We start from the raw sequence: 13,056 nt of genomic DNA, 5'->3' as shown, positions 1-13,056 counted from the left end.
TTTGAAAAAACGTATCCTCATATGAAGATAGGTTGATTCTAAAATTGTTTTCTCTTGTTAATAAAAAAAAGGAGTTAGAGGGGATCTGATTGAGGTATTTCAGATTGTTAAGGGAACTGACAGTGTTGATATATCATTTCTTTTCATAGTTAATGGTGAGAACAATAAGTTTAGGGGATGCAAATATGAATTTTACAAGATTAGAAAACAATTTTAAATAAAACTACTCTATTTTTATAACAGGGTGGTTGGCCTTTAGAATGGGCTACCTTCAGATGTGGTAGCTTAAGGGAAGGCTTGATAAACATTTGAATGAGTGTTTTATTCTAATTTAGTATCATGGATGGGACAGCCTAGATGGACCAACAGGTCTCTTTTTGTCTTAAATTATATATATATATATATATATGTATTATTGACATCAGTTTATTTTCAAATTAAATTTTTTGGTATACTACGGTGTACTAAATATTGCATATACATAAGAAACTGTTATATGAAGCCTTTAATAAAACCAGATTGTCACAAACCATAAATTAATTCCACATATTCATACTTTCACAACTGTTTTTCGTCTTTTTTCTTTTCTTTTTTAATGTAACACTAGTTTTATTATACAAATTTAAAAAAAAAAGATATAGAGATTAGCATAAAATGCTTTTATGTGATTAATTAAAACTGTAGGTTGTTCAAATATACAATATTATGTAAACTTCAAAAGAAAGTACAGTTACTCGTAAGCTTCCTTCATGGACCCTGTATAAAATTGAGTTGAAGAAATTAATTTCATGCAAGTCAAAGTCCCGGCAATTATTATTGTTAAACATGGAATTAAAGTGCATGCAGCAGTAGTAGTGTTCTTCAAGATCAATATTTGAACTACACTACAAATATTATAATATTTGTAAAGACATGCAACTTTTAATATTTCGATTTATAATATGTTAAAATAATAAACTACTATCTCTTCGTATTAATCCATTTAAACTTTTAAGAATCTAGAAGTGAACACATTTAAAAGTTCACTTACTGCTTCAACACATACAGCTTTACACTGAGCTCCATTAAAGTCATCAGTACATCTAGCAAGTTCTTCATAATTCACATCCGGACTGTAAGAAGTATGAAAAGCAAAAATGAGAAATATTTATTTTATGTGTTACAAAGTTTCATCACCCATTTCACTGTTAAATGATATGTTATTTAACCCTTTCCAACCCAATATCCTGTTTTTCCCAAGGGTGTAATTTATAAACAAAATTTTAATCCCTTTAAAGTACCAACAAATTAAAACTATATAATGAAGTGTTTTATATATAGAAGTTTATACATGTTTGTTGTTCATTTCTAATACAAACAATTTAAAAACAGTGAATATTTGAGAAGTTTATGGTTTCAACTGAAATCGTTTTACAACTTACATGCTTCTAAAGTTAACAAATCATAATATATTGTTTGAAAGCTAAGATTATTTTCTTTCCCACAATCTATTTCTTGTAAATCTCTTCCTTATATGGATTTTAGTTTTCCAAATTTTTAGTTATGATATCACCATTCTTTTTTGATCACATGCCTTCAAATCATTCAACTATAACGTTTTTAGCACTACATTTCAAGTTTTAGTATGCCAAAAATTATTCATCTAAAAATGAGTTTGTAAGTCTTTATATGAGCTGTCATCATCAAAAAGTGTCATGAACTCAACAGATTTTCCACACTTACAAATTTAAATACAAAAGATTATTAAAAAAAAAACAGGACTCTACACAAACATTTTGTTTAGGAATACTCACTCAACATTCATTTTTCTGGAGTGGATTTGCATGATACGAGCACGAGCTTCTTCGTTTGGTGCAGGAAATTCAATTTTTCGATCCAAACGCCCTGATCGTAAAAGAGCTGGATCCAATATATCTACACGGTTTGTTGCAGCAATAACCTAAATTATAGAAATAATTAAACAGGTAAATTTTCAGTTATATCTATATGGTTTGTTGCAGCAATAACCTAAATTATAGAAATAATTAAACACGTAAATTTTCAGTTATATCTACAGTTTGTTGCACCAATAACCTAAATTATAGAAATAATTAAACAGGTAAATTTTCAGTAATATCTATACGGTTTGTTGCAGCAATAACCTAAATTGTAGAAATAATTAAAAATAAAATAAATTTTCAGTCACACAACAGTTACCAGCTGCTGAAATAAGTAAACAGAAAAAAAAAGACAGGAGTAAAGATCGAATGTTAAAAATAAAGATACCTGACGATACTGAGTCAAAGACAAACTGGTTATAAACAGTATAGCATTAAACAACAAACGAATATACTATACTAAGTTTCATCTACATCCTAATAAGTAATATAAACATCTCTATTTGTTCTCACTTAATATTCACAATTAAAAAAAAAACAAAACAAATAATTTATAAGTACTTTTATATCGGTAGTAGAACTGAAACCATCCAGCTGATTAAGCAATTCCAACATTGTTCTTTGAACTTCTCGATCTCCAGCTTTCTCACTGTCAAATCTCTTAGTTCCTAAGAATAATCCAAAACATATCTAAACTTGTACAAAATTTATATCTATCAATATTATGTGGTCAAAACAAGTGAAAGGCTGCATGGTAGTAAAAAAATAATATAGTTATCATTTCCACTCATGTTTCACATTGCAATATCTAAACAGTAACAAAACTATAAAATATGTTCCACATAACAACTTTACAAGTTACATAAACAATAATTCAAGACAGCAAAATATTAATAAATTAAGTCAATACCTAAAATTTGTTTCCTGGAGACTTTTTCAATGAAGCTTGAATTTCACAAATATAATTCACGCTTTTATATTAGAATTAAAACAATAATGTTGTATTCTGAACAATCCTACATATACTAAACTATATTTAAAAAATTCGTTTCAGAAAAGACACACTGGTTTGTGAACAAAATTGTGCTACTCTTAGTAACTACAAAAACAAAGTGTCGGCTAAAATGCACTACATTAAAACAATTGCAATTTCTTAATAATACTGCAAACGTGATTGTACCATATTTTGATTTTGTTCAAAGTAATCCATATATACCCCAAGAATCATCTAAGCTTTCTCAATGAAAACCCAAACATACCTATGGCATCCAATTCATCTATAAAAATAATAGCTGGAGCTTTCTCTTTGGCTAAGGCAAACGCATCCCTTACAAGTTTTGCTCCATCACCAATGAACATCTGCACCAACTGTGGGCCCGCTAACTTGAGAAAAGTTGATTTAGTTTGAGCAGCACATGCTCTTGCCATTAAGGTCTTCCCTGTTCCAGGAGGTCCATACAAAAGAACACCTAAAATGTTTTAGAGCATTAATTAAATGGACATCTATGAAGAAACTACATTCAATTATTGATCAACATTATTCACATAAATTATTCATTAAATATTAACCATGGAGGAAAAAAAAAACCTACAGCTATTAGAACCTTGCATATCACTAGTTTTAACATTCTCTACATTGGCGCGATCATTTTGACTGATCTTGTAACCACCACATAACCATTAAACTGGATGTATTATAAGTTTCATTGTAGTAAGTGTATCTTCACAAAATTTGGAAAGCTTTTAGTAAATATTACAAGTCTCTTGTATATAAACAAATCTGGTTTCTTAATTAATTTTAATACTACAGATTTATCTGTTAATTTATGGAGTCTGATTTGGACTCTGATTAGTCTGAATACAAGGTGATTTTCATGTCAGTGTTCTTTGAATTGGGCCTAACTAATAATCCCATGATACAAGCTGTAACTCACACAGCGAACATGTCTTTGTTTTGAAATTAAGCACAAAGCTACACAATGGGCTATCTGTGCTCTGACCACCATGGATATCGAAACCCGGTATCTAACGTTGTAAGTCCACAGACATATCGCTGTACCACTGGGGGGCCAGCAAACATGTAGGTCAAGTTATAATACTGAATGATGTAATGCACAAGCCACTTGCAAGCATACTGTGTAGTAATGTTTTAATTATTTTTTCATTACATAACCTAATAAGTTTTTAATTTTAGTTATTTTTATAACAATAAATATACATTAAAACAATAAATTTAGTACTTACATTTGTCCTCGTTTTTCACTCTCAGCTAATAGATGATACTTAATGCTAGTTCCTTATAATGATATCAGTAATAATGGCATGCACAAAGCAAACAATGTTCTATACCTATTGTAATTTAATTGGTTTTCTCACTAAGGCATATGTGCTTTAAAATAATTCCCTTAGTTTTTCTATCTGAACTCGGCAATACCAACTTTCAATGTGTAGGTGAAACAACCAAGTCTCTTAGGTAGTATTATACATCATTCAGTAAATCAAAACCTTTTCATTCTAAATGATGTAAAAGCAAACACTGGAGAGAATTACTGGCAAATTGTGAAAGAAAGGATACGACAGTAAAGCTTGAGAAGTGAGTTTAATTTTTTGGTGTATATTTCGGTTAACAAAGAAGACGGGTGGCTATAAAAATGAGACTATACCTTATTGGTATCTATACTATAATGAGCAATTTCAGTTAAACTCAGGGTATCATAGAGACGTAATAAAAAAAAATTAAAATGGGCTAGTCAGAGCAAACAAATTTTACATTACAGAGACAAGAGGAGATTGAGAATTTGTTTAGATATTTCCTTTTGAAATTAAGAAATTAAATTTCATATAATTTTAAAACTCAAATTATTACATATATTTTAATGACAAATTTATTCACTTACATTGATAATAGAATAGTTTAATTAAAGTTTGAATGTAATTCTGTAAAAAAGTTGCAACGTGCTCACTTTTACCTACCTGTGAGAGGGTTAAATGAATTATTTTTCTAGTAAACCAAGACATGAGGCGAAATAAAGAAATATAAAATTAATAACATTTTACATATAAAATACTGTAGTACATTACAGATGTTCTCACACACACAGTTGTGCCCCAGAACCTGATCAACATAACACACAGTAAAAGTTCTGAAAAACTTACCTTTGGGAGGTTGAATTCCTAGGTTTTCAAACTTCTCTTTATGGGTCATTGGTAGCACAACTGCTTCAATTAACTGTAGGAGACAGCAAATACTATAAACCAAATTATATATTTTTTTAAACATATATAAAGATGCAATTAACCAAGTGGATGTTTACATTATAAGGTAATAGACAACAGTCTTCTCATGAAAATTTATATACTCTAAAACAGTAATTACTTAATAGGTAACTTGTGACATTTATACAAAGGTTGAGTATGTTATATTAAAACAGTTTTGGAGCCTTACCATAGTATTGCAATCCATGTCCAGTCTTTTGCTATCTGACAGAAATGAATCTTGACAATAGTCCTGCAGTAATTTCTATTGCAAAAGGCTACTTTATAAGGCTGTTATGTCAAAATCACACCAATACTTTCCGATTGCTTTCCATAACCCATATAATGTACTGGGACAACAGTTGCCTAGCACCTGTTTCAACAGTCTAATCACATAGAAATCCATAGGTGGCTTGACCAGAATATCTTCGCATGGAATAGCATGAATACCTGTTTCATTCTACAGCTGCTTAAGATATATGATGGTTGAACAGATACATTGTGGAACAACTTGTGTTACTTTTACAGACAGATTCTTCTTGATCATGTTTCATACCGTTTCCTAGGGCATGTTGACAGCTTTTGCTATTGCCATTGTATTTGTGGATTCTCACCTGTTACACAATCTTGCACTTTGCATACTATGGGTTGGATACAAATTGTTGCAGGTCTCTTTTTGGATGGTCCTGTTGCTCTAAGGTGATCCACATTCTTTTCTTTTTCAGCGTCATTAAGTATAAGGTATATCCCATCCTGGAAATTCTAAAATCTCCAATCTGAACACTTATTTATAAATTGAGTGTATGACTATTTAGCTTTTGTACACCCTTCCAAAAGTAATAAATTTTTGGTGCTAAAATATTACCTAGGAAATGCCAAACAATGTAAAATGTAGTTCTGATACATTCCATTCCACCACAACTTTATATTAGCTGTGGTTATCATGTGATTTGCTGATCTGTATTTCCCAAAATTGTTTTTAAATGTAACATACTCAATACTCTTTACTTTTACATAAGACTGCTTAGTCCAGCTTTTTTTATGTTCTGTCACTTGTGATAGCATGTATGTGTTACAAACATATATAATGAAAACAGCACTGAAATCAATGAAATCAGATATTCATTGTCATCCAAATCCTCAAACATAACATTGTCTAGAATACTTTACAACTTTGTTCTTAAGTTGTGTCAGATGTTGGTTTCTGACAAATAATATAATTATGCTCTATTTCTAAGCATTAATATTTTTATTTATAAGTGTTTTTTAGAAAAATAAGTATTAGATGTGCTTCTGCAGGTTCTCCTGAAAGTTTTCTGTTTCAAGCATAGTTAAAATCAAAATTAAGTGTAACAACTATTTTCATTTCTTGCTTTTGAAGTTTATATGTCATATTGTAGCCTACAGAGTACATAATTCTTCTCGTGATTCATGGTAGGTGCACATTTTAACTAAGTCACAACAAATTGCAACATAAAGCATCCCTTATATGACAATATTTTAGTGTTTACTGACTGACAGACAACACACTACTGTATTGTAGTGCGAGTGGTTAAAACCAGTGAACCCTCCAGGTGGCCTTCAGCCCCCTTTCGAGGTCATCAGTTTTTAAAAAATACCAATAATTAATAAATACTGAAAACACTCAAATTCATTAAAACCTACAAATGATTTAAATAACCTAAAAAATAATTACTATTGCACTTATTGGATAGCTTATTAAGATCCATAATTAGTATGTAGTTATACAAAGTTTCACTACAATAAGAAACTCAACTCAGCTTTACAATGACTCTACAAAGTGCCAGAAGATGTCTCATTCAGTTTTATTTCAATTATTAAGGAGTATGATAAATACCATAGGTACCAGAACAGAAGAAAAATGATAAATTAAACATCTGAGTTCATCCAGTAATTGTGTTGGCCAAAAAAGACAACTGAAGTCACTGTCACACTTTTCATACCAAATTCAGATAATTTGAGTAAATTGGATTGTTGCATCAGACTTGGAAAAACCACTGTTCAACAGGGTAGAAATACAGCATTCATGGAACAGAAATAATAGGCAACAATCTTCAGTTACTCTCTAGATATCATTTGCCTTTCTAAAGAAATAATGCAACTTCTACCATGAGAACATTCCCAACAGTTTTCACTGTTGAGATAATTTAAGTAGAGTCAAGTGGCTCATGTGCTTTATCCATATTTTTTTTTCCCTAGCAGTAAAAAACAAAAGAGGGGGAAGCATGACTTGTATAACTGCATCACATGCTTCCAGTCTTTCCTTATTCAAAGTTTCTGTTCTTTAGGATCACTGGAACTGTGATTTCCTGTTTGCATCAGAGTTAAATGTGCTTCACTAATTGTTGGCTGCCATATATCATTAGTCTTATAATGTCCTTCACATAGATACAATTACATACTGACGGTGATAACTGTTGAAATAATTGGTCAGTTAGTGGACAATGTGGTGTATCTTGCACTTCACAATAGGTAGCTTTGACCTTTTTTAGTGGAATGGATAATATTTTACTACCATTGTGTTATTAAAGTTCTTAGTGATACAATAAATAGCTTTTGATTATAACGAATTCTTGAAACTATTGGTATTTGGTGAAACTATGTAATTAAAGAATTGAAAAATTAGTGAAATTAACAATTTTCTTTTGTGTTCCTCAATTCTGTAGCTGTTGATTACTATTTCTGATGAACAGCTAGATTTGGAATACCTCTACTGCTTAAAGCATTGGTTTTAACACCTGCAATACTTAAGTAAATAATGCACCACTTCAACGACTGAACACTCTGCCAGTGAGAAACATTCTACCAAGACTGTCTTCAGCTTAAACACAGAATATCACTCTGTAACAAAGAGTCTTCATAGTCTTTGGTACAGGTTGCTTTAATCTTAAAAATATGTCAACATATGACAGTGTAGATTTATACCTCTTGTATCTGTTTATCCAGTCCTCCAATGTCACTGTACTGCTCAGTTGGCCGATCATCCACTTCCATAGCTTTTACCCTAGAGTCATACCTGAAAACAACATACAGAATGAACTGTTATATACCACATTAAAAAAACTTTATCTATTCCATTCTATCTACAATGGTTTATTATTTTTAATTTGAATAATGAAGGTAATCTACCAAGCTTTTACCCTAGAGTCATACCTGAAAACAACATACAGAATGAACTGTTATATACCACATTAAAAAAACTTAATCTATTCCATTCTATCTACAATGGTTTATTATTTTTAATTTTTTTTTAATTTGAATAATGAAGGTAATCTACCAACCAACTTCTTTTCAAGATACAGAAGTAAACTCACACAACACTTCCCACAGAGCTAATTCTTAAAAACAGTTATAACAGGACTTGTAACAAGCTTAAATAAGTTTCCCGACAAAATAAAAAAAACTGGATCCCTGTAAAAATTTTATTTATTTCTGTTTATGTCAGTTCTTTTCTTGTCCTTCTAATACTTTCTGCATTGTTGTAATATCAGAAATTATTAAGCTGATATTTTGATTCTGAATCAGGTAAACTAGGTTCAAAGAAATAATCAACATAAGAAATATGAAGTGTGACAACTGCAACTTGAAATATTGATATTTAATCATACTACAATTTTTTAAAAGCATAAACACCTTAGTTAGTAAATGCTAGTGCTCCTCCTCCCTAGAAAATTTTCAAATGTAAAATTCCATGATATTTAAAAAACACACAGTGATGTCAAATCTATGAATTACCTCATGCATTGTATAAACTCATGATAATGACTTCTGGTGTTTATGTTTAATCCAAGAAAATGGATAACAGTTTTAGAGTTCAGTTTACAAAATCAATAAAAATAATGACTGCAAAAAGTATGGGAAATGAATGAATTATCAGGAGAAACTCATAATTATGCCAGGAGAGTTGACAGGTATGTTTAACAGATTTTTTAATTTGGTAGAAAATGATACTTATAGGTTCTTTAAAATTTTCACATAAATTAAGATTTTTGTTTTTACCTTTATTGTTGAACTGTTTGATTTAACATTTAAGGTGATTCTTGGACCATAATCTACAATTTTTTTATAGTAAAACGTGAAACAAATGTAAAATTTTGAAAGACATTATACAACACAAAATATATTTAAAAGATTCATAAAAAAATCAATCAAAACTATTTTCTATATTATAAAAAATTCCTTATTCGTGAATATACACACACACAGTGAATCAATCAAATAATTTTTCTTAAAAGACTCAAGAAAAAAAAGAAGTGATTTACGTGTTATACTTATTTTCTTTACTACAATGTTAGCTATACGACCTTCGTTTCAGTTAACAGCGAATTGAATAATCAATGCTTAGTATGTACTTCTCTAGCCTTAACTATATGACTGCAATGAGCAGGCTTAAATACTTTAGTTTTTGAGAATAATCAGTACTAGTAGAAATGTCACCCCATGGATGGCTGTTTGTGTTAGTAATTACTAATCCTAGTATTCATACCTCATTGAAAAAAAATTAGAAAAATGAAAACTTTCTAAAAAAGGACTTTTCTGGGAAGTACTGCATGGGAAAAGTATTTGAGTTGTGCTGATATAAACTGTAATATTTTATATAAAAAAGTGGTACCTTTTATTGAAAAAATAATAGTTTGTTTTTAAGAACTCCACTCTTATTACTATATTTACAAATTACATCAATAAAGACATAATAAAACCTTCACATATAGTCCTAGTGAAAGTCATGTTCTGGTTGTGAGGAGAGTAACTTTATATAAAATTATGTTCTGTGATAAAGAAATGGTTGCTGCACACATTGTAGTTATTTTTCTAGTTGTCCGACTCTTGAATGCCCAAAATATGAATTTTTTTTATCGATTTTTGCATGTGGTGCTATTCAATAGATGGCGCCACATTGTATTTATTATTTCGGATACGTACATAGATAGATACATATATACACACTACATCCATTATAGTAAGAAGATTAACTATGTATTTTGAAACTAATCAACATTCAGTATCACTATCATATCATATGTCCTTCAAAAGTTGACACAGATTAGCTGGCTTTTCTTTTGCAACATCATATTTTCAATGATGACATTTGGACTGCACTGAGACATTGAGCAAGTCATTCTATAACTTTTATACCACTAGATCTTTACTTTTTTCCCCATATACCTTTTATGCAGCAAGGTATGTTTTGCAGAAAATCAGAGCCAATTAAACACCGTCCAATATATACTGCATAACAAACCACGATGCTGTAATACTTTTTCCTTCTTCATAGTATCAACAGGTTTAACACTTTCTCCCACGTTTGCAGCAAAAGAACATTCATACACAATCCTATACATCTACTACCAAGTTTACTGCTTTATTTACACATACTCTTGCTTAAAACTTCCCATGATCATCTCCATCACAAAAACTTTTGTAGCTTTCAAAATGCTCAATCTTTGTTCTTTCACTCCACAAACTGTTCCATTTTTTTGTTATTCTCTGTATAGTTTAAATACTTTGCCACATGAGAAGTACCAGGCTTTGTGGCTCCAACTTTACCACATAAAACCACTTTCTTGTAACTGCTTTTCAACATTTTTATTACTGATTCTAATTATATGCATATCCTATATTTCTCTACATACTTCAGGAAGTATTTTGAATTGTCTTATTTTTAAATTCTTCAAATGCCACTATTCTCCCATTTTTAACTCTTATGTCAATGGGTCAGTCAATCTGACCGACCTTGTAAACCATGAAGCTTTACATACTAGAACTCTAAATTCACTAACTATATTTACACAAAATTTGTTAAGCTTTCAGTAAACCTTACAAATCTGGTGCACAAAAAATAAGAATTCTTTTACAAAGTATTTAATTTGTTTGTGAATTTTTGAAGCCTTTACTAAGTCAATCTGAGTGAAAGGTGATTTTTATGCTAAGAATAAAAATACTTCTTTCATGGTAATTTGTATAACCTCTAAAATCTCCTAAATGAATATCAAGTGTTTTCAGTAAAACTTTATATTTTATCTGTTATTTTCTTTACCCTAACACTAATTGTAGTTAAGTCATCAATGGAAATTGAAAAGTACGAATTAAAATGAACAATAGCTTTCTTCCTCTTCTTCTACTTTGAATGCATAATTTGTTGCCACATCTTCAATTAAAGAAATTTACAATTTCAACTGTTAACCTTTTCACATCTTTTTTTTTTCTTTTCATTTTATGGTTTGTTTAGCTTGCACAACATAAGCAGTTTATTCATCCATGAGCAGATTCTCATACATCACACAGTATAATCATGGCCAAATACTTTTGTTTTTTTAAATTGGTAGCAAATCGAAATTTTCAACTAAGGTTAAAACTAAAGAAAAACTTGAGATTGAAAAAGAATCTTGGCACCTACACTTTTGAGGGTGACGAATTGTTAGTATATATTTTAAGTTGGTTGTTGTAAAATTCAAAAACAGTGCAGGGTGGAGATTGCAATCTATGAATGCCTTTCCAGACTTTATTGTAATCACTAAACTATAAATAAACTAAAACAATAAGAGATGCACTGTTAATGCTTTGTCGACAGCAGCTCCCATCCACGGAAGTTTTTACGGCAAAGTTTTTGTTGTTGTTGGACTCAAGACCTCTAACTAATGCTGTATACTTCCACATGCTTTTAATTTTAAATAAACTTGATTAATGAACAATAAAGTATGTGCAATATATATAATTAACTTTAAATTTCCAACTGTCATAGTGCCATGTTCACATTTCTTACACATGAAAAAACAATATTATAATGTAACTCATGAGAACTTACTCTTGAGGTAGAGTCTCTAAAATCAAGTATGAATCTTTATTGACACCCTAGAGAAAAGAGAATACCTTTAATAATTATGAATATCTGATCAAAAATGTTTGTTTGTTGTTAAGCACAAAGCTACACAATGAGCTATCTGTGCTGTGCCCACCACCAGTATCGAAACCCAGTTTTTAGCATTATAAGCCTTTGACTAACCACTGAGCCATTACGGGTACTGATAAAAAATATGTTCTTTCCAATTAATATTTTAACACATTTATCACAAATTTAAGGACTTCACTAAACCTCAAGACAAAAGTAAAGATGTATACTAGAGACTAGTAAAAGACTTCACAAACATAATAATTACTATACATGTGCATTATGAAACCCAATAAAAAGTAATCTACAACATACATTTCTGCTTATGAATAGGTCTCTGTTACATGTTACTATATTAGTCCATATAATCCATAGAGTAACTCGCTACATATTGATTTTGTTACTTGATCTTACACAGAATAATTTCTGTTCCACAATTCTTTCACAAACATGATACAAATCTGTAACTTTAACCCCTTCACTGTGACAACAGCATTTATTCCCTGTGCGTAACATTTTTTGATAATTTTGTTATAACAATTGTGGATTGTGCTACATAGTTTCAAAGCCACTAAAACAGGTTGTATCATTTCATGGTAGAGTTCTTTGTTTTGTGAAACTATACTCATACATCTCTTTGTAGGACTCAACAATTATTTGTACAATGTTTTTAGGCCTACTGCTCTCACAGTTACCAATTTATTAACCTTGACAGATGTACATGTAATTTATAAACATCTAGTTTTAAGAACTTATTTGGGATAAATTTTGGGCTTGTCCAATATTTGATTTTTCTGGGATGCTAGAGCAATGGAAACGTTATGTACAAATGAAAGCATAGTTTATCCTGTTTTTTTCTTTAAAGCTTATCATTGCTAAACAGCAATATATAGTTGCAAAAGTTACTTTGTTTGTTTTGAATTTCGCGCAAAGCTACACGAGGGCTATCTGTGCTTGCCGTCCCTAATTTAGCAGTGTAAGACTAGATGGAAGGCAGCTAGTCGTCACCACCCA

At 30.4% G+C, this 13,056-nt stretch overlaps 1 protein-coding gene across 1 annotated transcript in view; it reads right to left on the bottom strand.

Annotated features, from left to right (window-relative positions):
• The window catches only part of LOC106468539 (26S proteasome regulatory subunit 6A-B), a 23,974-nt gene that overhangs the window by 1,097 nt on the left and 9,821 nt on the right, over window positions 1-13,056 (bottom strand). The window contains exons 2-8 of the mRNA XM_013928974.2: window positions 11,959-12,005; window positions 8,079-8,169; window positions 5,034-5,106; window positions 3,137-3,346; window positions 2,439-2,545; window positions 1,794-1,939; window positions 1,031-1,112 (exon numbers count right to left, since the gene is read on the bottom strand). Coding sequence (XP_013784428.1) covers window positions 1,031-1,112; window positions 1,794-1,939; window positions 2,439-2,545; window positions 3,137-3,346; window positions 5,034-5,106; window positions 8,079-8,169; window positions 11,959-12,005 — 756 coding nt within the window. The remainder of the gene's footprint in view (window positions 1-1,030; window positions 1,113-1,793; window positions 1,940-2,438; window positions 2,546-3,136; window positions 3,347-5,033; window positions 5,107-8,078; window positions 8,170-11,958; window positions 12,006-13,056) is intronic.

This window comes from Limulus polyphemus, unplaced genomic scaffold, assembly GCF_000517525.1.
Source record: "Limulus polyphemus unplaced genomic scaffold, Limulus_polyphemus-2.1.2 Scaffold89, whole genome shotgun sequence".
Taxonomy (NCBI): Eukaryota; Metazoa; Arthropoda; class Merostomata; order Xiphosura; family Limulidae; genus Limulus; species Limulus polyphemus.
Note: the sequence above shows the minus strand (reverse complement) of the source record. Positions and strands in the feature narration are given on the sequence as shown.